The 23,239-nt window shown below is 43.9% G+C and overlaps 1 protein-coding gene across 1 annotated transcript in view; it reads left to right on the top strand.

The window, feature by feature from the left end:
* Positions 1-23,239, top strand: part of GALNT17 (polypeptide N-acetylgalactosaminyltransferase 17) — a 215,058-nt gene that overhangs the window by 38,128 nt on the left and 153,691 nt on the right. Inside the window, exon 2 of the mRNA XM_086624575.1 lies at positions 15,448-15,631. Coding sequence (XP_086480701.1) covers positions 15,448-15,631 — 184 coding nt within the window. The remainder of the gene's footprint in view (positions 1-15,447; positions 15,632-23,239) is intronic.

A 23,239-nucleotide genomic window follows, 5' to 3' on the forward strand; every position in this document is an offset into this window, starting at 1 on the left:
TTACTCGTAAATAAATAATTTCCCCAAGGAGAATGCAATCTCTGCGAGCTCGGGCTGTGGGGGAGGTTTTGTCATGGCAAGCGGGGGGGAAAAAAAAAAAAAAGTGGCAGATCCTGGAAGGATGTCTTTGGGGAAGAGTCGGGGGAAAAGAAGTGATCCCCTTCAGCCATCGTGTGAGTCAGGGGAGAGTGTGACTCTGTCCTGCTGGAGGAAGATGTCCCCAGTTTAGGTCCTCAGCTTCCCTTGTCTACCTCGAGCTCCCAGTAAGGTCTGGTCTTATTTTGCTGTAAGCATTGGGTTTGTAATTGTTTTGAGGGTTGTAAAGGAATACCCTCCTTTTCTGAGAGGGCATCTTTTCAACGGCACCGCCAGGACCTGCTTGAGCAGTGAAGAGATGGAGCTCAGGATTTGGCAGCTCAATGTCCATCACAGCTGTGTTTTCCACTGGGAATCTGATTCCCTGGTAAACCTGACGTGGAAGGGCAAGGAGCTGTGAATGAGGTGGGTGACCCTGGGTATCATACAACAACCTTTTTTCCTCTTAAGTCCTTTAATCTGCCCAATGGTAAAGAGGATACTGCAGTGGGTGGTAGTTGCATTTCTCTCTAGATAGGTGGAAGAGCAAGAAGAAGATATAACGCACTGTTTGAGTGGTTGCAAGATATTTCCCAAATTGCTTAAGATGATGAATTTGGGGTTTAATTAAAATATAGCCTTTACGGCTTGTCTTTCTCCCTGCATGTCTAGAACAAGCAATGGCAAGGCATTAAAAATTTTTTGAACTATAAGCGTCGACACAGAAGCACAGTTGATTTCTGTACATGAGGGACCTACAGGGCTGCTCATTAGCAAAGTTTTTAGGGGTGAATTCATTTATGTTCATGGGAGTCTGAGTGGGAGTTTCTGGCCTGATCTTGGCTCCTCCAGGACAGGATCCAGCCATGACCTGGCATGGAGTGTGCGGTCCTGGAGACCGGAGGTGGCTGGTGGAGGGCAAGGGCTGAAGTGTTCAAGGGGTGTGTTGTAGAAAGGAGACTGCCCTGATCAGCAGGGGCTTTTATGGACAGAAATCAGGTGACAGTAGGATGGAGAGACAGAAGAAGAAAGTATGTGTGCTAGAGGGCTGGGAGGATGGGAGAGGAAATGGAGATGAGAATTGCATGCCTGCATGTCAGGAAGCCACGGCACTATACAGCAAATGCAGGACAGTTCCTCCCAGAAAAGAGGTTTGGCAAAGGCCACGTTGTAGGAGACCTCTTATTTTCTACTTGGGGATCGGAAAGCAAAGTGGCAAGCATGCGCTGTCCTGACATTGCTGGCACTGGACACATCTCTGGGGCATGTGGGAATCTCTGCTGCAGGGCAGGAGGTTTGTGGAGGCTGGTCCGTGGGCACACCATGCACCTCAGTGCTTGTTCCGCCTCTGGGGGCTTCTTGTCATCATGTTAATTGAACGCGTTGCTCTCAAAAACAGACTGCAGATGCTCCACTTTTGCAAAAACCAAAATCCTGCCAAGCAGCCTGCAAAAATCGTGCAACGTGGGGGTCGGCTCTCAGAGCGAGGTACCATCTGATGAGCGCTCAGGTGTTTACCCATCATTTGGTGTTGGTCACTCTCAAGGAAGCCACCCTGCCTTGGTGGCCTGTCCTGAGTCAGGTTCCTCACGAACAGACGATCTCCTACCAGATTTGCTTTCGATTTTGAGCTGCTTTGCTGCTCTAGTGTAGCCCAGATTTTTGTTCAGGAGATATTAAGCTCTTTAATTTCATAAGAACTCAAATTCTTATCTTTTTCTGGCTAAGTCACCTTGAATAAATTATTTCCTTTGTTGGACCATGCAGAAAAAGGAGTGAGATATGTTTTCTCTTGCATTCTCTTGGAACATCAAACTCAATGAGACCGAGACCCTGTTGTACCATGTGCCCTGTTGTACCAAGTCTTTTACAAAAAGAACAAGGACAGTCCTACTTCAGGTAGCTTAAAATCCGAGTCTTATATTTAGCTCCCTCTCAGGAATGCTTTGAGCATTAATTATGTTTTTAAAGCACTTAATGCCTATCATCAGAAGCTCTCTATAGAAACACAAAGTTAAATAGTTACAGATCTGTGCCCTCTTAGGAATTCTTCCCGATGCTGTACAGTATAACCCTTCATAAATTTGCATTGACAGTAGAGGGCAAGCTCCAGTTCTCCTTCCTTGAGACCCCTGTCTGGCAAAGCGTTTAAGCTTGTTTTACTTAAACACTTGAATATTTTCACCGTGTTCAGTAACTTGGGTTTGTTAGCAAAGTTCTTGAACTTCAACAAAGCTCTGCATTCACCATATAGAGACTAAGACATACTAGAGCAATTCCAGATTTTTTTATCTAAGAGGTATCTATTATGCTTGTATGTTCATTACAACAGTACGTATGTTATATAAAATACCTTGGATCCATTAATAGTGGGTGTTTTTGGAGAATGCAGATGTGCACAAGAAAAAAAGCAATGCAGTGGAGAATATTTCTCTCTGATGACCAAATTAGTGCCTTTATTTCTGTCCTTAGATGTTGCAAGTCATGGTGTGTCACCCCTACGACCGATTTGCAAAGCACAAACAGATGGGAAGAAATTTGAAGAGCAAAAGCGCTCTCTGGGGCGTCCTGTACGTCTGAGAGCACTGAACGCACACCAGTAAACCAACAACAAATTGGCTTTGTTGCTGAGTGAGAATAGCGTATGAGCACAGCCAGAACAAGTAATATAAAAGAAATTAAATGCACTAAGCAAAACCCTGTAAAATCGACTTTCTTGACCTTAAAAAAGTAAGTAGTAAGTTCACAGCTCAGTAAGTTGCAATTAGCAGGAAGAAGCACGTACACGCTTGCTGAAGATGCACGTTTTAGCTCTGAGTTTCTGCAGCTACGTTAACGTAATAATTACATGTTGGCTTCAAGATGTTCGTTCTTCTTCTGGGAAAGCCTATTGTGGGCAATGTCATCCCTTCTCCAATGTGTTGGTCTTTAAAGAATAGCTTAATGAGCAGATTTAAGGGTAGCCCAGGGAGGGATGATATGGATCATAGAATGGCATAGGCTGGAAGGGACCTTAGAGATCCAACCTCCCTGTCATGGGCAGGGACGCTTCTCAACTAGACCAGGCGACTCAAGGCTCCGTCCAACCTGGCCTTGAACACCCCCAGGGAGGGGCATCCACAACTTCTCTGGGCAATTTATTCCAAAGTCTCACCACTCTCGTACTGAAGAATTTCTTCCTAAGATCTAATCTAAATCTGTTCTCCTTCAACTTAAACCCATTTCCCCTTGTCCTATCAGTGGACACTCTTGTAAAAAGTCCCTGCCCAGCATTCCTGTAAGTTCCCTTCAGGTATTGGAAGGCAGCTATTAGGTCCTCCCCGAAGTCTTCTCTTTTCAAGGCTGAACAATCCCAGCTCCCGCAACCTGTCCTCATAGCAGAGGTGCTCCAGCCCCTGGATCATCTTTGTGGCCCTCCTCTGAACACGGATCAAAGGGCCTCTGTAGAGAAACTCGGAAGCATGCTGAGGACCTGTCTGAAAAGTGATTATTCCTCAGGGTGCAGTCCCACATCCCATTTTTTGCCCACTGATTCCCTACTTTTTGGCATGTTGTCTCAGTGACGTGGCTTGGGGCCACGGATTAAAAATACCACCCATGCTTGCTTCCTTTCCCCAGTCTTCAGAAGTGGGCACTAGGGAAGGAGGAGGGAGCTCCTTGGTTGGCCTCGTCAACCTCTATAAGGTTTTATAACCTGACCTGGTACAGAGGTTTGCTGATGGTCTCCAGTTTTCTGCCCTTTTCCGTTCCCTGGCTCCCGTGGCTCTGCAGAGGAGATGCTCTGTGTGTGGGGCTGAAGCAGTTTGTGTGCTGAACACATAACCTATCACATAACCATAAAACCCAAAACGGAGTAGTCAGCTTTGTGTTTATGATGTCTGCACTATAGCGTGGTATTTCTTCATTTCCTTTCTTACCAAATGGCAACCTTTTTCCCCTTTCCAGCAGGCTAATCTATAGAGAGAGGAAATGTTTTACAAAAAGGAAAACAAGAACAAGCATTAAAAGGAACCACAAACACTAACAGCTTGTTACAGAAACACGATCTGGAAATAACAGATTCCTTGTGAAAATAAAAGTGCAAAATACTATTTTAAGCCTTTGAATGGGGTTTAAAAAATGCTGGCTTGTGTTTTTGTGGGTTCTGTTCTCTTCCTGTTTCCATACTTGTTCTTGTGGCTCTGCTTCAGTTCCTGGGGGTCATCCTGTCCTACTGCGGGTGTAACTCTGGTCGTAGTTTCTCTGGGGACAAGGTGGATTTAAGAAATTCTTGTTTCCCCACCTTTGGCGGTGTGGTCCTGTGCTGGCACTGAAGCTCAGCATCTTTGTAGTGTGCCCATGCAGCAGCTCTGCCTGGATGCCAAAGGGTTGTGATGGGGATGGGAATTGACTGCATTGCCCAAAGAAGTTAAATTTTACACTGGAGCATAAAAGCAGCATTGGTAGAGTCAAACAAATGGTTCATCTGACCCTGGGTTTCTGACAGTGGCTGGTAGGAGTGACTACGTGGGGGATGAATAGTTTGCAGAATGGCCTCACAAATCACTGCATCAGCACAAATGAGAGGGGTGATGTTTTGCTTCTGAGGGCAGAAGAGTTTGGGAACTTCTTAAAATGCCTATATTAAAGATGTTGTTATGATGAGCAACGTATCCTAATTTTCTTTTGTACTTTCTGATGCTTGAGTTGGGTCTCAAAATGAACAAGGAGACCTCAGTGCAGAATCATGGAATGGTTTGGGTTGGAAGGGACCTTTAAAGATCATCTGCTTCTAATGGTTGCTCAAAGCCCCATCCAGCCTGACCTTGAACGCTTCCAGTGATGAGGCATCTATAACTTCTCTGGGCAATGCTCTTGCCATCTTCTCTGAGGAGGTTCTGCACGTGGGCATGTGTCAGATTTCCAGGAAGCTCAAATAGGAAAGCAAAGATAGTTTGTACTTGCTTGAATTGCAATCTACCTTCTAAAAAAAATAAAGCTGCAGACAGCTGCTTAATTCATCACTCAAATGGGCTCACGACTGACCAGCATAAATATGCAAGATTGCTTTTACCCTTGGCCTTTCTCCAAGATCCTGTGGCCCAACCTATGCGATGGGCACTGAGTCAGTTGGCGTGTGTGGGAATAGCGTGGGTGCTTCAGCAATGTCCATCAAGTGCAGAGCTGGCACTTAGGTGTTTGCTGACTCAATGCACTGTTAGGTGCATGGAGCAGGGACCTTGTCTTTCTTTGGAACAGTGGGGCACCCTGCATTGATCTTTGAAGTTACTGGAACAGCATCAGATTCTTAATGTGAAGTCCTGCCATGGTTTATGTTACATCGCATTGGTAGGCTACTAACCTAGACTCTTCTTATGATACTTCATCAGATTTTAGATAGCTGTATGTTACCTCAGAGCAGATGTATTGCTGGACAAAGCTTTTAATGTTGCTCTCTAACCTCACTGCTGTCAACGTAAGGAGAAGCTGTGATATCTCACTCCTGTACAGAGCTTTCACCTCTCACAGAGCATTCATGGTAGCAGTTGTGTCCCTAGAGTCCCTCTCTTGTCCTGGAGCCTCAGCAGGTAACTCCCAGATTTATGGCTTTTAGTTGAGCAACCGTCCATGCTCACAGATTACTAGTCTGGCCTTAAGAGAGGAAAAAAGGCAAAAAAAGTCCGGAGGGAGAAGCCTGGGGAGCATTTTCTCTGTAGCCACTTGAGTGACCAACAGTGGAAAGAAAGGGTCCTTGAAATAAATCGGACCCAGATTGCTGATGCTGGAGTGTCTCACCAAGAAGGTGGTTTTACGCCATACAAATCCACTCGTATTGCCTCTGAGTCAAACTGCAGGTCCCAGGATGCTGTGCTGTGATGGGGGGGACTTGCACTGCTCTGCTGGGCATGTGTGCTCTCTCTGTTGGGTCTCATTACTTGTGTCTGGTTGTGTTGGGTGCTCTTCTGTCCGTTTTCTCCTCTCTTCTCCGAGAGTATTCTTTGCTACCTGGGCATGATGGTTCTTCGTGATGGTTTATGCCAATTTGAAATAACAGTGAGGAGATGGCTTTAGACTGTTCTAAACGCTTCATGGAAATACATTGCCGTGTGTCAGTGGGGAAATGGTTGTGCCTGCATCCCAGTAAGATTGAATCCTTGAAAGCAGGCCTTAGGCAGGGCTTAATAAAGTGAGCTCTCTGGAGCTCTTCAACAGCTTGAACATGGATGCAGCGTGCCTGGAGTCAACCATCTCCCTAAATGATCTTAGTGATGTTTTTGACCCTGATTTTCCTTTGTTGTTATACATTGTGATCTACTACTTTTTGCCTTTTATTCCCCCTTCTCTCCAATAAATAACACAGATATTTCCAGAATATGATGGTCCCATATGGTAGTCAGAGATATAAATTTGTGTTTGTGTCATAATGCACAAGTGAGATTACTACAACACATTCTTTTCTTTGCCTTTTCTGCAAATGCACTTCATCCATCCCCCCTCGCAGATCCAAGGCTGTTATCTGGAATTGCGAGTCAGCTGCTGGTGCTGCATATGTCACTCCATTACTTGGCAACTGCCTCAAATATATCCATGCCTTGCCTGCAAAATACATTTCCTTTCTTAGAACGTGTGTATCTTGTACCTGCTGATGTAATGATGTGACTTGTTACAGCATTTTTCATCTCAAAAAGCACTAAGAACTGCATAGCTGTCACAGGAGTCCCTTCTCCAGCAGCTGATCCAGGGATGCTTTGGGGTGCAGACACTGAACGCTGCGCGCAGTGGGGCACGATGCGGGGGTGGGAAGAGCAGAGGAAAGCCGTATCCATTCGAAACTGTAGGCCACACAGAGAGTGACAGAGTGTAACTGGTCATTCGGAGACAAACCTGTAACAACCGTAAGCGATTGACCTCTTGGTTTGAATTTCTCATGTGAAAGGGGGAGCTCCCAGCACCAGGGCATCTCCTGGGGTGGTTATGTCAGTACAGGCTTGGGAAAAGCATCGCTCTAATTAAATTTCTGGGAATGCTTCGCACATATCTGGGGTTTTCCTTGGGATATAAATCACCTTCAGACTCGTCTTTTGTATCCGAACGAGGTATCTATGTGTAAGTCTCCCATGGAAGCTCTGCCTGTTCTCCCTGCTGAGCTGCAGAGAGCTTTTCCTAGCCTACAGTTTTCTGACTCTACACCAGTTCTGTTGCTAAGACCTGCCTTTTTTTTTTTTCGACAAGTTATTTTAAAAATACGAAGCAAAATCATAGACACTGATATCTTGAGACTTTCAGGGAGCATAGATCTATGTCCAAGCTCTTCGACTAGTCCCAGGTTTGAGAATCAACTAAATCATTCCTCTGAACTAAACAACCTCAGCCGGTTGAAGGATTTCTGTTATTTTGTGCCTGAGGCAAATCTTGATCGGGAAATTATCATTTGCAACCAGAACTTGGTAGTGTAATGGCCTAAACAGGGCAAGACTGGCTTTGAAATTCTCCTGATGACTATATTCTCCTTGCAGCGAGTGCTGATCCTCCCTCTGACTCTGAAGGTAATTTCTCTGTGTTTCCATTTCCATATAGATAAGAAAACTTCAATTCTGAATATGCATATGCATGTACATATATACATACGTATGTGTACAAACGTATATTTATGTTAAAACATTTCAAACAAGACTTCAAACTCTGTGTGACGTAGCTGTGCTCTTCTCCCATCCTTTTCATCGAGTACAAGGCGGGAAGAAACCTTGATGTTGTCTGTTTCTGTAATGATCTAAATGCAGCTGTACTTAAATCATTCTTGATACAGATGTTCATCTAATCTGTACTTAAATATATGCAATAGCGAGGAGTTGTGTCTGTTCTGGGCAGCGCGTTGTGGTGCTCGCCTGTTTGGGCTGCTGGAAAGTGTGTACGATTCTCAAACATCCACCTGTCACAATTATTTAAGTGAAATCTTTATGGTCTGTTGGACAAATTCATTTCAGTGAGAATTACTCAAATAATTTTACATACACAGGAGCTTTTTTGGAGATGAAGTATGTTGGATTACACGCAAAATAGACCTCATTTTCTGTTTGTCAGTCTGGCTAAAATCCCTGCTTACCAAGCATGGGCCCGGCAGCATTCATCTGCTGTTTTTCTTGAGTTCACATTTGTCATTTAGCGTGAAGCCAGAGGTTGGAGATTTTCTTGAAACCTCCTTTTGCCAGTCATCATGTTCGTGTTTATCTCTGCGGTAAACCAACAAATCATTTGCAGGGCAAAGGACACCAAAGAGCTCTGTGGATCCTTGCAGCTGAAGGAGATGTTCGGATACCCTAAGAGATGGCTTGCTGGAAAAGTACTGTCCAAATGGAAGGTGACAGCATGGATCGTTTAGCAAGGGGGATTTGTCGGAAGCCTGCTGCAGCATCCGATTTTTGGGGATATACCAGCTTTTGATAAGTGGTCAGCACTGGGAAAAACATACCTAGCATATACATGGAGTAAAATTGTATAGGGTTCAGGGGAATACTGTTTTTTTCCTCTTGACTTTAGTATTTAAGCTAATTTTTTAAATTTGTATTCCTTCCTCCCCACCTTGCCCCCAAGAAAATGATCTCTTGTCTTCTAATCCCTTTACTACTAGTTTTGGTTCCCTTTGTAAGAGTATAAGGATGCTTTGGGGTGGCAGTGAGAGCAAAGGAAGCTGCCAGAGCCAGTTGCATTTCGTACTGCATAAACAATTTCCATGGCCCTTGAACAGATACGTAGGTGTAACCTACAGTCAGAGAAACTTGTGTTATTTAGTCTAATAAACAAAAGGTCTGAGCAAAGACCGGGTAAAAATTGTGTAAAAACTGCTACAGGGAGAAAAGTGACAGTCCCAGGTCTCAGGTTCCACCAAAGCTGCAGAGGAAAATTGGTGCCCGTTAGTCTGCCAATTACCCTTATTGTTAATGAGTCCTCCCTTTAACAGTCTATATTTGCAGCAGTCAGCAGGACAACACTAAAAACTTCAGCAGTTTTCCGTAATTTCCAGCATTACCTATGACATTTTGCCCGTTGGTATCTATTCTAGTTTCCTATAAAATACCCCTAAAAGCCCATCCGTTGTGTCCTCTCGTTCCATCTTTGCTGAGAGGTCACGCAGCGGCACTATCCGCGGTGTAACACACGACACGTATTAGGCTGTTTATCTCATCAGTTTTGCGTTTTGTTTTTTTTCCCTGAGTTAGAAATTTCTTGTTAGCCTTCAAATCCCTGGCTGAAGGGAGGCCAGAAGCACGCGTCCCTCGGAGAGCTACTTGGGCTGGAGGACTCGTGGTGCTTACCTTAATAAGAGCTGTGCTTCTCAAAAACATCTACTTTCATTTTCTCTTTATGCTTCTCTTATTTTTCAATATCACTTTGGAATTATTTATTTCTTCTGAAGGAGGGCTTCGTGTTCCTCTTTCCTAGAGCGAAGTGCCTTTCAATCTGAGCTGTGTGTCCTCGGTGACTTAGCAGCAGGATGACATGAACAAATGAGGAGAGACGCAACTAGAAATTTGCTTTTTCGGAAATCTTTCCTATATTATTTCCTCCCATTCTTTTCCCTACTCCACCCCCAGTGTTAAGGCTCAGGACCTCTGTTGCTCAGAAATACCTTTCCAATTTCAGATACTCTCCTTTCTTTCCTAGTTTTCTTAATGAAAGAAGTTTCCTTGGCTAAGGTTTGTTTTGGTAGGCTTGACGTTTTCCTTCATCTAGGCTGACACGTAGCAAAACGCTTTTCCAGCACGCCTGCTGCCTGGTGAGCCTGTTTTGGTTGGGTACTTTATAAATGAAAGCTGTGTATCACGTTATATTGTGTTTTACCAAAGATTTTCTCTACCCTAGAAAACTCCTGTCTCTTTATAAAATATACTGCTAGTTTAAGGAGGGAATAATATATTTACTATAGCTGCACTCAGTCTAGGAATAATTTTGCTGTAGAGATTAAATTTTATATCATCTTGAAGAAAACCAACTCTGTTGTCAATCCACAGGGGATCCCATGTCTGGCCGTTTCAGCAGGAGTGACTCAAATCTTAGCAGCTCTAAATGGTGGTTTTTTTTCCTTCTATTCCTGCAATACACTCCTCTTGTCCCAAAGTTCAGATGTTTTAGGAGATTCTGAAAAAAAATCCTGTTTTCCTTTCTAAGGTACTTGTTGGGTGAATGTGGCTTAAGGATGAGCGAAGCTCACGAATGTTGAGTTTTCTGATCTGCGCTGATCATCTAATCTTGTTGCAGCATGTTACCATCTCCTGAGCTTGCAAAGTTCACTGGGGAGTGAATTCACTCCAAAGATCAAGCTCTTTTGTGGGGGATTAGTGCTGTTTATTGCTGTAGATAGGCTGGAGCAGGTATCAGGAGAGACTTTTTGGCAGTGGTTTAACACTTCTGCTTTGCTGTCTGCCCAGAATGATAAAGGATTTGATCTGTGACTTGGGAACAGTTCTGACTCTTTAGGTTGGTTTGTCAAGGAAATAAGCTGATGGGATCATGTTCTTGCTCTTTCTTGTTCTTTGTGTCTCTGTGTGTAACTTCTGGCCCTTTCGGGTTGATTTCAAGCATGAACACTGGAACAGGTTGCCCAGAGAGGTGGTGGATGCTCCACCCCTGGAGACATTCAAGGCCAGATTGGACGAGGCCCTGAGCAACCTGATCTAGTTGGAGATATCCCTGTTCCTTGCAGGGGGGTTGGACTAGATGACCTTTGAAGGTTCCTTCCAGCCCTAACCATTCTATGATACTATGTTTGGCAAAGGACTGGAGGTTTTCAAAGTGCGAAGATGCTTTGCACCCAAATGTGGGTTAATGCAAAGCCCAGGGAGCTCCCTGCTGAGAAGGAGCTTTCCCTGGGTTCCTGCCCAGGTGAACGAGCCACATGGGCTGGGCTGAGGATAATTTCTGAAGTTACAGCAAAGCCTCCCAGAACTGTGCCCTTCTTTGTGCAGCCCTAAAACGGGACTAATACAAGTGAATGAGTGAGTGGATTGGCTGGTTCTGCTGTAACCATTTGTTTTCAGTCCTGCCTCTCCCGAGGCGTCTTTTCAGCCAGTTGGAAGCAAATTTCTTCCTCTTCTGTTTGGACGTGAATTATTGTTCTTGCCAAATATTACTCGAATCTTTCTTCAAAGTGCCGTACACCAAAGTGACATCCCAGCTGCATGGATTAACCCTTTTGAAAGCGTGAACTGGAGGATGAAATGTTTAACCAGCACAGAGACAGACACAGAGATCCTCCCTGTCACATCGCACCTGGGAGTACTCGTCCTTGACTATCCCTGTGGGTGTGTTTGAAAGAGAGGATGACAGTCTCATGGTAGCGTCCTGCCCAACATGTATAAATCAATCACTTTAATTGATTCCTTTGGTTAAATCACATAGATTTGTCTGTACTTACTGAGACAGGGTTTATAGAGTAGTAGAAGGACTGAGAAGTTCGTACACAGCAATAAGGGAATACACCTACCGAGGAGAGAGAAGTGTATGGTGGACTGTGTGCATGTGTCTAGTTGTCATGATTGTGGTCTTGGAATAAAGCAGTTACTGGCATTATAGGCTCGTCAGTTAAAACTGCTAAATAAAGTCACGTCTTGGCGTTTCTCTGGTGCCTCTGCAGTCAGCAGGGAGGCTTCATTTTACCAGGACCTTTTTTTTTGTGTTGCCACAGCAGAGCCTGCCACCTTGCGACAGCTGGGGGCATGGGGACACAGATGGGTCTATGTTGGCTCTGCCCACATCTTGACTGTATTTTGGGAGAGATGGAGTGTGCGCTTGTATTCTGTAATAGAACCGCGGTAAGGAAGGTGTCCTTGTGCTGTCCAGCAGCTCCCACCCTGCACTCCCCAGTCTGCATCTCAGGTGGATGAGGATTGAAGGTTGCAATTTTGGTGCAGCCAGCTGAATTCCTTGACAAAAATATCCTTGCTCCAAGCATCTCCTACTGCTGCTAATACCAGCTCAGGTCCACCTGCCTGAGCAACGTGGGAAGGGCTGGTATGGCTTGTTGCTGTGGTGGTTGGTGTTTTGAACACTGAGCGAGATTCCTCGCCTCTCTTTTCAGGTACTTTACCAAGATGCTGTAGGTGGGAGCCCAGTTTTTTTAGTCAAGATGGAGGTAAGCACCTCTGGAGCCTGATTCGGATCATAGAATCATAGAATGGTTTGGGTTGGAAGGGACCTCAAAGATTCATAGATTCATAGATTTCTAGGTTGGAAAAGACCTTAGAGATCATCGAGTCCAACCATCCCTAATCCCCATTAAACCATATCCTCAAGTAGATCATCCACCCTATTCTTAAACACATCCAGGGATGGGGACTCAACCACCTCCCTGGGCAGCCTATTCCAGTGGCTGGCAACCCTTTCAGAGAAGAAATACTTCCTAACATCCAACCTGAATCTCCCCTGACTAAGCTTATGCCCATTTCCTCTTGTTCTATCACCCATCACTAATGTAAAGAGCCCTTCCCCCACCTCCCCACCATCCCTTCTCAAGTATTTATAGGCCGTAATCAGGTCTCCCCTCAGCCTCCTCTTCTCCAGGCTAAACAGCCCCAACTCCCTCAGCCTCTCTTCATAAGTTTTATTTTCCAGCCCCTTGACCAGTTTAGTCGCCCTTCTTTGGACTCGCTCCAGGAGCTCAATATCTCTCTTAAAGCGAGGGGCCCAAAACTGGGCACAGTATTCCAGGTGCGGCCTCACCAGTGCCGAGTACAGGGGCAGGATCACTTCCCTGCTCCTGCTGGTCACACTATTCTTGATACACGCCAGTATCCCATTGGCCTTTTTGGCCACCTGGGCACACTGCTGGCTCATATCAAGCCAGTAGTCAACCAACACCTCCAGGTCCTTCTCCGCCAGGCAGCTCTCCAGCCACTCTTCCCCGAGCCTATAGCGATGCTTGGGGTTTTTATACCCCAAGTGAAGGACTCTGCCCTTGGCCTTATTAAAGCTCATGCCATTGGCCTCAGCCCAACGATCCAGTCTGTTCAAATCCCTCTGAAGGGCCTCCCTACCCTCGAGCAGATCGACACAGCCTCCCAGCTTGGTGTCGTCCGCAAATTTACTGAGGGTACATTCAATTCCCTCATCCAGGTCATTGATAAAGATGTTAAACAGAACTGGACCATCAGATCATCTAGTTCCAACCCCCCTGCCATGGGCAGGATCTTGTGGTGGATGAATTAGCCTTGGAGGGATGAGTTTGTCCCTGTTGATTTCAAGTGCAGAGCTCTAGGGGAACTGCTGCCTTGAGTGTCTGAGTTAAGCAATTATAATCTGTTGATTATAACCTGAGCTTGTGTTTTTCGAACCTGCTTTAAGCAGAGCAAGGTGCTGTGATGTTAGCAGTTCTGATATCCCACTGGGTGGGAACCCCAGGTTCTGCTGCCCAGCGCCAAGGTCCTCCATCCACGGGGCCCCTGCCCGCCCTAACCCAGCTCAGAAAGTTCCTTCTTCTCTTCAGCCCTTCTCACAGATGTGTAGGTTCAAAGCACAAAAGCATTGGGGAAGTGAGAAATGTGTTAAAAGGAATGAAGAAAAGCAAAATCAGGCTTTAAAAGCAAACTGGTAGATCCTGAGAATACCTGTAGTAGAAGTATGAATGTGCTGAACGCCATGGACGGGCTGCATGGCTGTGTTACGGTCTTTCTCGCCGACAACTACCATTGATAGTAAGATGCTTTCTTATGGATTTTAGTGAAAGTATTTCACGGGAAAGATGAAGAAGAAATCATTAAAATGACAAACTGAGTTTCTGTTAGAAGGTGTCTGTTGTAGCAGTAAAACCCTCAGCCAGTGAACTAAGGAAGCTGTTCTGTCTTTTTGGTGTAACAAGAAGCAAGACATGATCCAGGGTACCCTGAGGAAATTTATGTATCTACAGGTGCACTGTTCCTGAGTTGAAAAGATTTGATTTTCATAAAGAAATAGGCATTTTGAGAAGAGTTATCTCTCAGTGAGAATATTTTTTAAAAATACTATTTTAATTCTGTTGGAGTCTGCGTCTGAAATGAAATTGGTATCTCATCTTGTTGTAAGCAAGCTGAACCTCGTGCCTCCAGCAGTTTGCGGTTAGGAGGTTCATGGAGCGATCTGCTGACCCTCTGCTGGCCAGGAAGATTTTTCTTGACTTGCTCCTCTGGCTGTTGCTCAGTGTAGATATGGAAAAGGCAGTTTGGATATCTCCTACATCCCCACGTCACAGCCAACTGCTCCTTGCAGTTGATTTGTTATTATTGTCCTCAGATAAAATCTAATCAACCTCACTGCGGTCAGAGGGACTCCATCAACTCTCAGAAGCTCCCTAGCAGGGAAGGCTGTTTAGAGGTTCCTTGTCAGAAGGAATGATAATAATAATAATAATTTTTTCTATTCAAGTGCTTCAAACTGTGACTTACATTCATAGGTGATTTTCTTACTGCCTCGCAATACTACTTTTTGGGGAAAAAAGTGTTTAAATTTGTGTCTTGTAGATGGGGAGGCAGAGTGTTTTGTCCAGGGCAGTTGAAATCCGCAGTAGGTCCAGGAGCTGGACCATGCTCTTGGATGAGGAAGCCCTGTGCATAACCTCAAGGTTATTGTCCCTTCCTGTGCACCAGTGGTGATGACAGCTGTTCTGCTCTCCGAGTCAGGGCTCTGCCGTCAAAACGAAGGGGAATATACCCTGATATCTTTATTTTAAAAAAATCATCAACAAAATAATCTATAATTTTTTTTTTCTGACAGAAGAGCGTGAGTCTTGGCTAATGAAAAGTATTAAAATCCCACAATCACCACCAAATCATCAATATAGCTCTTTTTGTGCAGCTCGTTTTGAACTTTGCCTATTTCCTTCAGCTATGCAGATATAAATAAATAATTCTGCTTGATAAAGGTCTGGGAATGCTATACTTTAAAAGATAAGAAAGCTTTGAGGGGAAATTGTTTTTAAATCTGTAACATTTGTATGCTGTTCACTGTTCATACTGAGCAAAAATTCATTCAGCTGGCAGTTAACCAACCCTATTTTATTCTTGTTCTGTGTTCAACCTATCCTTCTCCTGGGGACATCTAACCTTATATGTAATTACCTCTCTGAGAGTGGGAAGGAAGCCTAAATAACCTTCCTAACAACTAAATAAATGCACGGATCCCTGGGACAGGTTATCGGTTGGATGCTGGTGGCAAAGCTGTCAGCAATAGTGTGTCTTAGCCATGAAGAATTTCAAAATTTGAGTCATTTTCTTTCCAGCATTGCACCGAATAACTAGAATTTGAAATGTTTTCTGAAAACCAAAATAAAATACCGTGTTTTTTCAGATTATTTTTGTTTCTTTGATACTTTGGAAATAACAGTGATGAATTTTAACAGCGATGGTGGCTCTTTTTCTCTTTAAGGTCTGTCCAAGTCACTTGGTCTCATTGAAGGCTATGGTGGACGTGGTAAAGGTGGGCTTCCAGCCACCCTGTCCCCTGAGGAGGAGGAGAAAGCAAAGGGACCACATGAGAAATACGGCTACAACTCCTACCTCAGTGAGAAAATTTCACTGGATCGTTCCATACCAGATTATCGTCCAACCAAGTAAGTACTGGTTGCTCCATGAAAGAATGTACATGTTTAGGTATCATTTGAGAGCCAGGAGCGATGGTTGCTTTCATACTCTCGTGTGATACTGTTTGCTCTTCCCTCCTTATCGTTCACAGGGCCATGCTCAGTAACGAGCAACCGATGGAGTTTGGCTGAAACAAATAGTTCATAAAGATGATTTATTAGGGGGAAAAAAGCTAATTTCTTCCCACTTCTCTCTCGTGTTTTTTATTTTCCTAAAGCCACACGTTATTTTGGGTGGTAGTGATGCAATCAGAAGCTCACATCTGCTTTCGTCAGCAAAGGGCTGTTCACTGAGCCTGTTTGCCTTTGGCATTTATTACCCTGTAAATGTGTTTAGAGACTCTCCCTCTCTCCTCCTTTGGCAGCTCCTTCATGTCCCTGCAAGACCCCTGGGGCTCTCCAGATGACCTCAAACTCCTCCCAGAGCAGTCTTCCTCCTGGGATGCTGCTGTGGGATCTCTTGTTGGAGATCTTTGAAGGGAGCCTAATGGCTCAGGTGGCGCTATCCTTCCTCTGCTATTTTTCCAGTGTGAGAAAAGACACTCTTTGTCTTTTATCTTTATGAAAATTTATTTTTGGATTTTTTTTTTATCTTTATGAAAATTAATTTTAGACATGGCTAGCTGAGTGTTCCTCAAAATAAGAAAGTGTCACTTTGTCCAGGCCTGGAGTGAAATCCCTGATAAAAAAAATGAGCTGAGAGAGATTTAGATTCTGAAAGATGCGTGTTCAATGCCTGTATCATTAGGGCAGTGACAAAGCCATTGCTTGGCATCTGCGAGCCATTGAAAATCATGCAGCAAGGGGATGCAGCTCCATGTCTCCAGCGTACTGGCAAATTGTTAAGGATGAGAGAGCATGGACAGCTTTTGTTCCTTCACTTCTCTGCATGCTGTAGGAATTTCAAGCAGCCACTCAGTTTCCAAGGCTGTCAACCACTGACAACAGAAATACTTGGATGAGTTTTCAAAGAAATGGAGGCTCATCCTCCAATTCTGCTGATACGGTTCGTCTGGACAAAATGAATTGCAGGTGCAAATTGCACCTTTGGCTGTATGATATGCAAATCCCACTACAATGACAAATCCTTGAAGTGAGACCTTCTCTAGCAGATACCCGAGTCTGAGCTTCTTATTTTCATTTCTCATCCAGAACTCTAACTTCTAGCAGAGCCAGCATTACTTTGTGAGAATTAATTTGAGAAGTAATGTTTTTCCAGATTTTGGGGCAGAAGAAAAGGATTCATTCTGACATTTTTAGATTTGCATTGTATTCTTCAGTGCCGCTATCTGTCATTTCATGGGAGGGTGGTGGACAGGACAGAGAAGACACAGCAATTTATTAAATGTGCATAATTTTGGAGCTGGACTAATACTTCGGAGAGAATTTGTGAGTACTGACTGCAGCTGCACAACTTAGTGTCTTTTATCTATGTAAGAACTTCAGGAGTATGTTTTGGTTATTGCTTTTTTTTTTTAGGAATCAATTGTCTTGGTATTGTAAGAGCAGTTGGTCTGCTTATGAAATAAGCTTGAATTTGCTGGAGGATTTGAAAAGTTTCAGCTTTTTCTGCTTCTGACTTGAAGATCCATTTGCTATTTTGTGCATGCAATTTTATGGCTGATTTTATGGAGGGTTTAATACAAACCATTTAAGTCGAGTATCCTGGTCTCTGATTAAAATAGATTCAAGTCAAAGGAAATTAGCCTAAATGGTTTTGAAATTGTGGCATTAGTGGGGAAAAAACTGTTGAAAACGCTCCAGCTGATAAGCATTACAAAGCATGTATTAGTTTTAGATATAATAGTGAAGCCTGTTTGGTTCAACTAAAGGCTGTTCAGCATGCGGAATGCCGATGGACTCAGACTGTTTCCAACAGTGGCTGTTCCTTAGGTGTTCTTTCCTCTTAGTCTTTCTCTTTTTTGTAAAGAAAAAAATTAATCTGATCAGGTGTCACTCTCCTGAGTACTGTGCTGTGCTGGATCAGACCTCTTAGTCCTTTTCCTGCCTCCTTTTTGTGACCGTGACCCAAGTGAAGAGGAGAAGTTTAGGGGAAATTTGGCATGTTTTGTAATCTTTCTGTACTCCCTACACCTTGTGGTCAGCATCACTAATGGTTCAGAGATGCAGGTGTCCCTTTTCAGAGTGATTTGCAGGCAGATGTTGGCAATGAGGAGGCATCCCAAGTCCCAGCTCATGGCCTTTCAGGTCTCTGCCTAGAGGCGAGTTTTCTGGAGTAAGTGGTCCAAGAAATGCTTAGGAGAAGGTAAGATCTTTCCTAGGGCCAGAGTACTTTGCTTGTCTTGATTTGGGGGATTGTAGTGGGTTTTTTTGGTAGTTTGGATTATCATCTTTGTTTTGGTTATAAGATGCAGGTTATTTGAGAGATTTTCTTTTTTTTTTTTTTTTTTCTCCTTAAAAGCTGAGGCTGGAAGGTAGAAAGTCTACCCTGCTGTTCACCGCTCGAGCAGTATTGGGCTTTACACTGGACTGATTCCTGAAAAGGTGCTTCTGATCATATAGATAAATGAAATACTGTTTGTGGTACTGATACCATAAGGGAGCTGTGGCCTAAGACCTTGGTCCTGAGCTTATTAATACTGATGTTTCTGATCCTGGCCTTCTGCTGAGTAGGAAAGCTTGTGCTGAGCATGCAATGCAATGTGCTTTTAGAGTGAATCAGATAATGGTGTTACATTTTGGATGACTGAAAAAGCCACTCCTTTAGCTAAAATAAGGGGGGGCTTGTATTTTGGTGCAAGGGACCTTATTTCAAGTCTTGCAGCGGAACAGTGGCATAATGAGATAGGCATTGGCAGCACATTTCTATCTGGCTTGATTAAGTTTTTTGGACTTTAAGATGAGATTCCTGCGTGTTCTGGAAAATAATTACTGCTTCTAGATTGAAAGAACCCAAGGTGCTGCCCGCAGACTGCAGGACTTCTACACAAATCTCTCTCTAAAAAAAAAAAACAAAACCTGGAGAGATTTTCTTCAATTTTCTGCAAAAACTGTGAAGGACAAGGCTGATCTGTAGTTTTATTGTTGATCAATTCACAGCATTTTCTGTTGCCTATGAGGGATGAGGAGTTTAAGATGATGTGTTGTTTTTGTTATTGGAACTGAAGCATATTTACATGGGATCCTGGGGACGGCTAACATTCCCTGCTTTGCTGCTAGATTTTGTGCTCCTCTGTTTTATTCTGTGATATATGATTTAATGGGAGCCCCTCCTACGTGTAGCAGGAAACCAAAAATTGCTGCGTTAGATCAGTCTGCCTGTCCATCTTATCCAGTATCTAATCTCTGATAGTGGAATTACCTGGTGCTTCAGGTTGAAGAAATCATATTAAGGAAAAATATGAAATAATCTGCCCATCTGGTACATTCTGTCTTCTCCATTCTCTCTTTTCAATCCTATCTAATATAAATGTGGAGTTCTCATTATCTCTTTAAAAGTGTTCCTTTCTAGAATCCTGCTAAGCTCTGATTCAGTGGTATTTTATGGCATTATGGGATTAAGGAGCAGATTTAAGAAAAATAATACCCGCAATTGTTAGGACCATTGAATCATTGGGTGAAGATGACATATTCCTGCTGCTGCGAATCTCTCAACAGCTGTTCTCGTGCAGGCAGTCTTCAAGTCAACACAAGATATTAAAATGAAGAGGAAAAAATTATGTAAGTGATAAGCAACTTCCACAGCTTGATTTTTTTCAAAGGTTTTGAGGGCTTCCCAGCTGGGAGACCCTGCCCCTTCCTCCTGCTGGGTTGTGGGTGCCACGTATGGGTCAGGCATGGTGTTGCATATGGGCAGCTTGATCTGCTTTTGTTTTTTCGCAGCACGCACCTGTAAAAGGTTTGCATTTGCTGCTGGACCACACGGCCTCGGAGCAATGTCCTGGGTAGAGCTGTACCATCACCTGGAAGCTGTTGCTGAAGATTAAACAGTTACATATCACTGATTTGATATTAATTTTTCCCAGTGGTGTGTTTGGGGCTTGAGTCAGAGTCATTGCACTCAAGTGTCTCAAGTGGCTGAATCACCTGTTTATTTCTGTAGCTGCCTTCCTTGGGAGCCTGGGAGCAATTGGGCTTTTTAGCACCATCTGGCTTTAGCTGGTTTTATGACCAGAGATGTCTGTGTAGCAGCTAGTTGGAAGTCTTTCTTTGGGATATGGTGAAAACAACAGTTTTAGAAAAGACTTTAGGTTGTTCTTTGACAACTTAGTTAATTAAGTACTATATCTCTTCATGATTTTATTTTTATTTAAGATGGTCTGTGTGTGCCCCTTGGGGGCTCTCAGCACGTTCATACTGGGTGCTAGAACATATTCTGGGGTGGAGGGAGCAAGCTGTAATGGGTGGCACTACTCCCTTTGGGGTCTTTCCCCACTCCTGGATTGCCCCTTGCTTTGTAACACCACATCTGCCCTCACATCACATATGTCCTGTACTGGACCCAAGACATTCTTGTCCTGCCCTGAACACTGGCCCTATCTGCTCTCAGGGGCTTCCCCTGCAGAATCCCAGATGGGCAACGTTTTGTGCCATGAGGCTCAACCTGTGCCCTGTGGTTGGCTCTGGTGGGACTCAAGAAAGTCTCTAGATTTCATGTGCTATCGTATTTATTTATTTTCTTGTGAAGAAGAGCAAATCTCTTCCACTATGGAAATAACTAAAAAGACCTGACTTTTGAGGTGCCTTTGTCTCAATTTTCTCTGGTATGAAGATACTCAAATGAGATACTTTCTCAGCACGTACCATGTCTTGGGCAGGAGGCTGCCCTGTGTGCTGCTTCGTACATCTGGCATCACGTTCGTCTTAGTGTCTCGTTTCTTCCCCAAAATAGAAGGCATACAACCTCCTTCAGGCTTTGCTTGAAGCAAAATACTTTCTCTCTTTCCCCCCTGCCCAAACGAGCATATGCTTTTTCGTAGACATGGCTGAGATCTGCAGATACTATTGCAGCAAGTGAGGAGCTTTTTATTGGTGGTTTCCTCAAGTTTTAAGGAGCTCGAACATTCCTGGAGTCACACGTTTGTGATATTATGCCAGTTACTTAGTCATGTCCTGCCCCAGGGCGTTTAGCCAGGCTTGATGGAATGAGTCTGAGGAGAAGGACAGCGCTTAAGGAGACAAAAACAAACTACTTGAATGGTGATATTTGCTGGGAAATAGAGTTTCATGACTGTTTATTTGTAGTCATTGCTGTTTATTGCAAACAAAGGAGGTCAAAAGAGCTCTTTCTCTTGTGCATGCACAATATTATTTTACCTTTTGCAAAGAGTTTTTTTGTTTTTTGTGTTTTTTTTTATTTGTTTTGGGTTTTTTCGCAATCCTACATACAAACAATAGCAAGGAAAAGAGAGAGGCAAGACTGATTTTTCTTCATCAAATAACTGAAGGAAACAATGGCAAGGAATCAAGGCAGCATAAAAAGGAAAAAAAAATACTGCTTCAGATGTGAAATCCTGTTTGAATAGCATGTGGGAGTGTATTGAAAGATACTTTAATTCCTAGGAAAAACTCAAAACTAGTTGTGTATCTTCTCTCCTACTAGATAGTTGTGGTCTGATCCAGTGTTGTGTGAAAAATGTTCTTGCCCTTGGCTTAAGCCATAAAAAAGGAAGAGTAATATTTTTTTCAATACTTGGAAAGGTGCCACCTGAAAATTTTCTGGGAGAGCAAGTACAGAAATCAAGCAGTGCCAAAGCTCTGCTGTAAAGGAAATGTGCCTTGGAACAAGGCTCACCAAAACTAGACCAGTTTTGCAGTTCAGAGGCAGGTTGCTGGGTATTTTCTATCCGGTCATGCCATCCTGCCCGATCTGTCCCATCTCCGCGTGGCTTTAGGTGTTTTTGTTCTGCCAGGCTGCACGTGTTCCTTGTGCTCTCCAGAGGAACGCTTGAGGTTGTGCTGAATCTGTCCCCTCTCTGCTCTGAAGATCACGAGGGCAGGAGGATACTTGCAAACCCAGCTTCAGGCCTGAAACAGTCTGATTTTTCTCTCTCTGCCATCATCAAGGCACTTGTGATCTCAAGAGCCGCCACTGCTGTGTTGTGCATGCGGGCGCTGCCTGGTGCTGGGGCAGCCACGTGCACTACCTGCCTCCCCAGGGATGGAGCTGTGACTCTTGGATGATTTGCACCAGAGGAAAAAGCTGCTTTATTGCTTCATTGCTTTTCCAGTGCTAATACAAACCAGTGTGCTATTGAATAAATACTGGTATTGATCTTTATTCCTCAGCGCACACCAATGTGCATGTGTGGAGAGGTTGTATTGGACTTCCAGTAATTCTTTTTCTTGATAACTGGGCAAATAAGGTCTCTAAAGACGTACTTTTCCAGCTATACTTGGTGTTTGCTGATTATTTTTTATGCCTACTGCTGTGAGCTGTTAGAGGGAGGCAGCCCCGTGGCACAGAGCAGCGCTGTGCCCTGTACACATGTGCGGGCAGGTAGGGTTGGCCCTACTGAGAGCTGTGAAAAGTCATCCTCAAACTGAAAGTGTCTGGCTTCCTACTGAAATGTTTAGGCGTTTATTTTTTATTTCTGTTCTGCATTTAGAAGGAGACACAAGACAGCTCTCTCTTTCCTTTGAAGTGAAGGTCGTTGAAGTATACTTTGCTCTGTATGGAGCCAGGAGAGTGTCAAAAGGCTTCGGTGCTTAGAAGTCTCAATATCTTCTTTAAACTCAGTCAGTGAGAAAGTGCTTTTGGGAAAGTAAGGCTAGAGTTTGTTTAGTGGCTGTTATGAGGTTCTCTTGCTATTGTTATGCTGCATAGTGTAATCTTGAAACGCTGTGACCATGAATTTATATACCCAGTACCTAATTTTTTTAACACAATGGATTCCACTAATTGTCAATTTTCACTTTCTGACTACAAAATTATTCTCTATTCTTATGAGTTTGGAACATGATGCTTCAGGGAAGACCTCTATCTATGAAGTGTGCTATAAAATGTTTACTAATATAAACATAAGTATTAAATTCACGCTTTGGCAGAGGATGGGATTAGTATAATTTAACAACTTGCTCTTGTGCTCTTCTGAACTCCGGTGCTGAAAAATACCTGCATTATCATAAATACGTCTGACTAAACTGTACTTTTGAAAATAAACGAACCAAATTAAGCTTTGGATGCACTTTTAAGTTGGCTTCCAAAGAAATCAAAGCTTGTGTGTTTGTGCTACTGATCTGCTCCCAGGTATTGCAGGGAGCTTTTCTGTTGCCACGGGAGCTTTTGAATAGGCTGCATATTCACGGCCAAACCAGGAGGAGGTATGAGTCAAACGCTGGTGTCTGACAGCATCAGTCCTGAAGTCATTTATTTAGTTTTCCAGCATCCACAGCAGTCTGGTGTGTTGGCTCGCGTGGCCGGTGGGTTGTTGCCTTGAGCTGCCAGTCTAAACGTGGGCAGCTCACTGGGAAGGGCAGAGGGGTGGGTGACCCGGGCGGTGGGTGAGCTCGTCCTGCAGTCAATGACGTATTTCGAAGGACAGTCAGCCACACAGCATGAAGCCTTTGAAACTGGGAATTCATTGCTGAATTTTCCTCCTCTTCTCCTCCCTCTTG

Source organism: Tauraco erythrolophus, chromosome 21, assembly GCF_009769465.1.
Source record: "Tauraco erythrolophus isolate bTauEry1 chromosome 21, bTauEry1.pri, whole genome shotgun sequence".
Classification (NCBI taxonomy): domain Eukaryota; kingdom Metazoa; phylum Chordata; class Aves; order Musophagiformes; family Musophagidae; genus Tauraco; species Tauraco erythrolophus.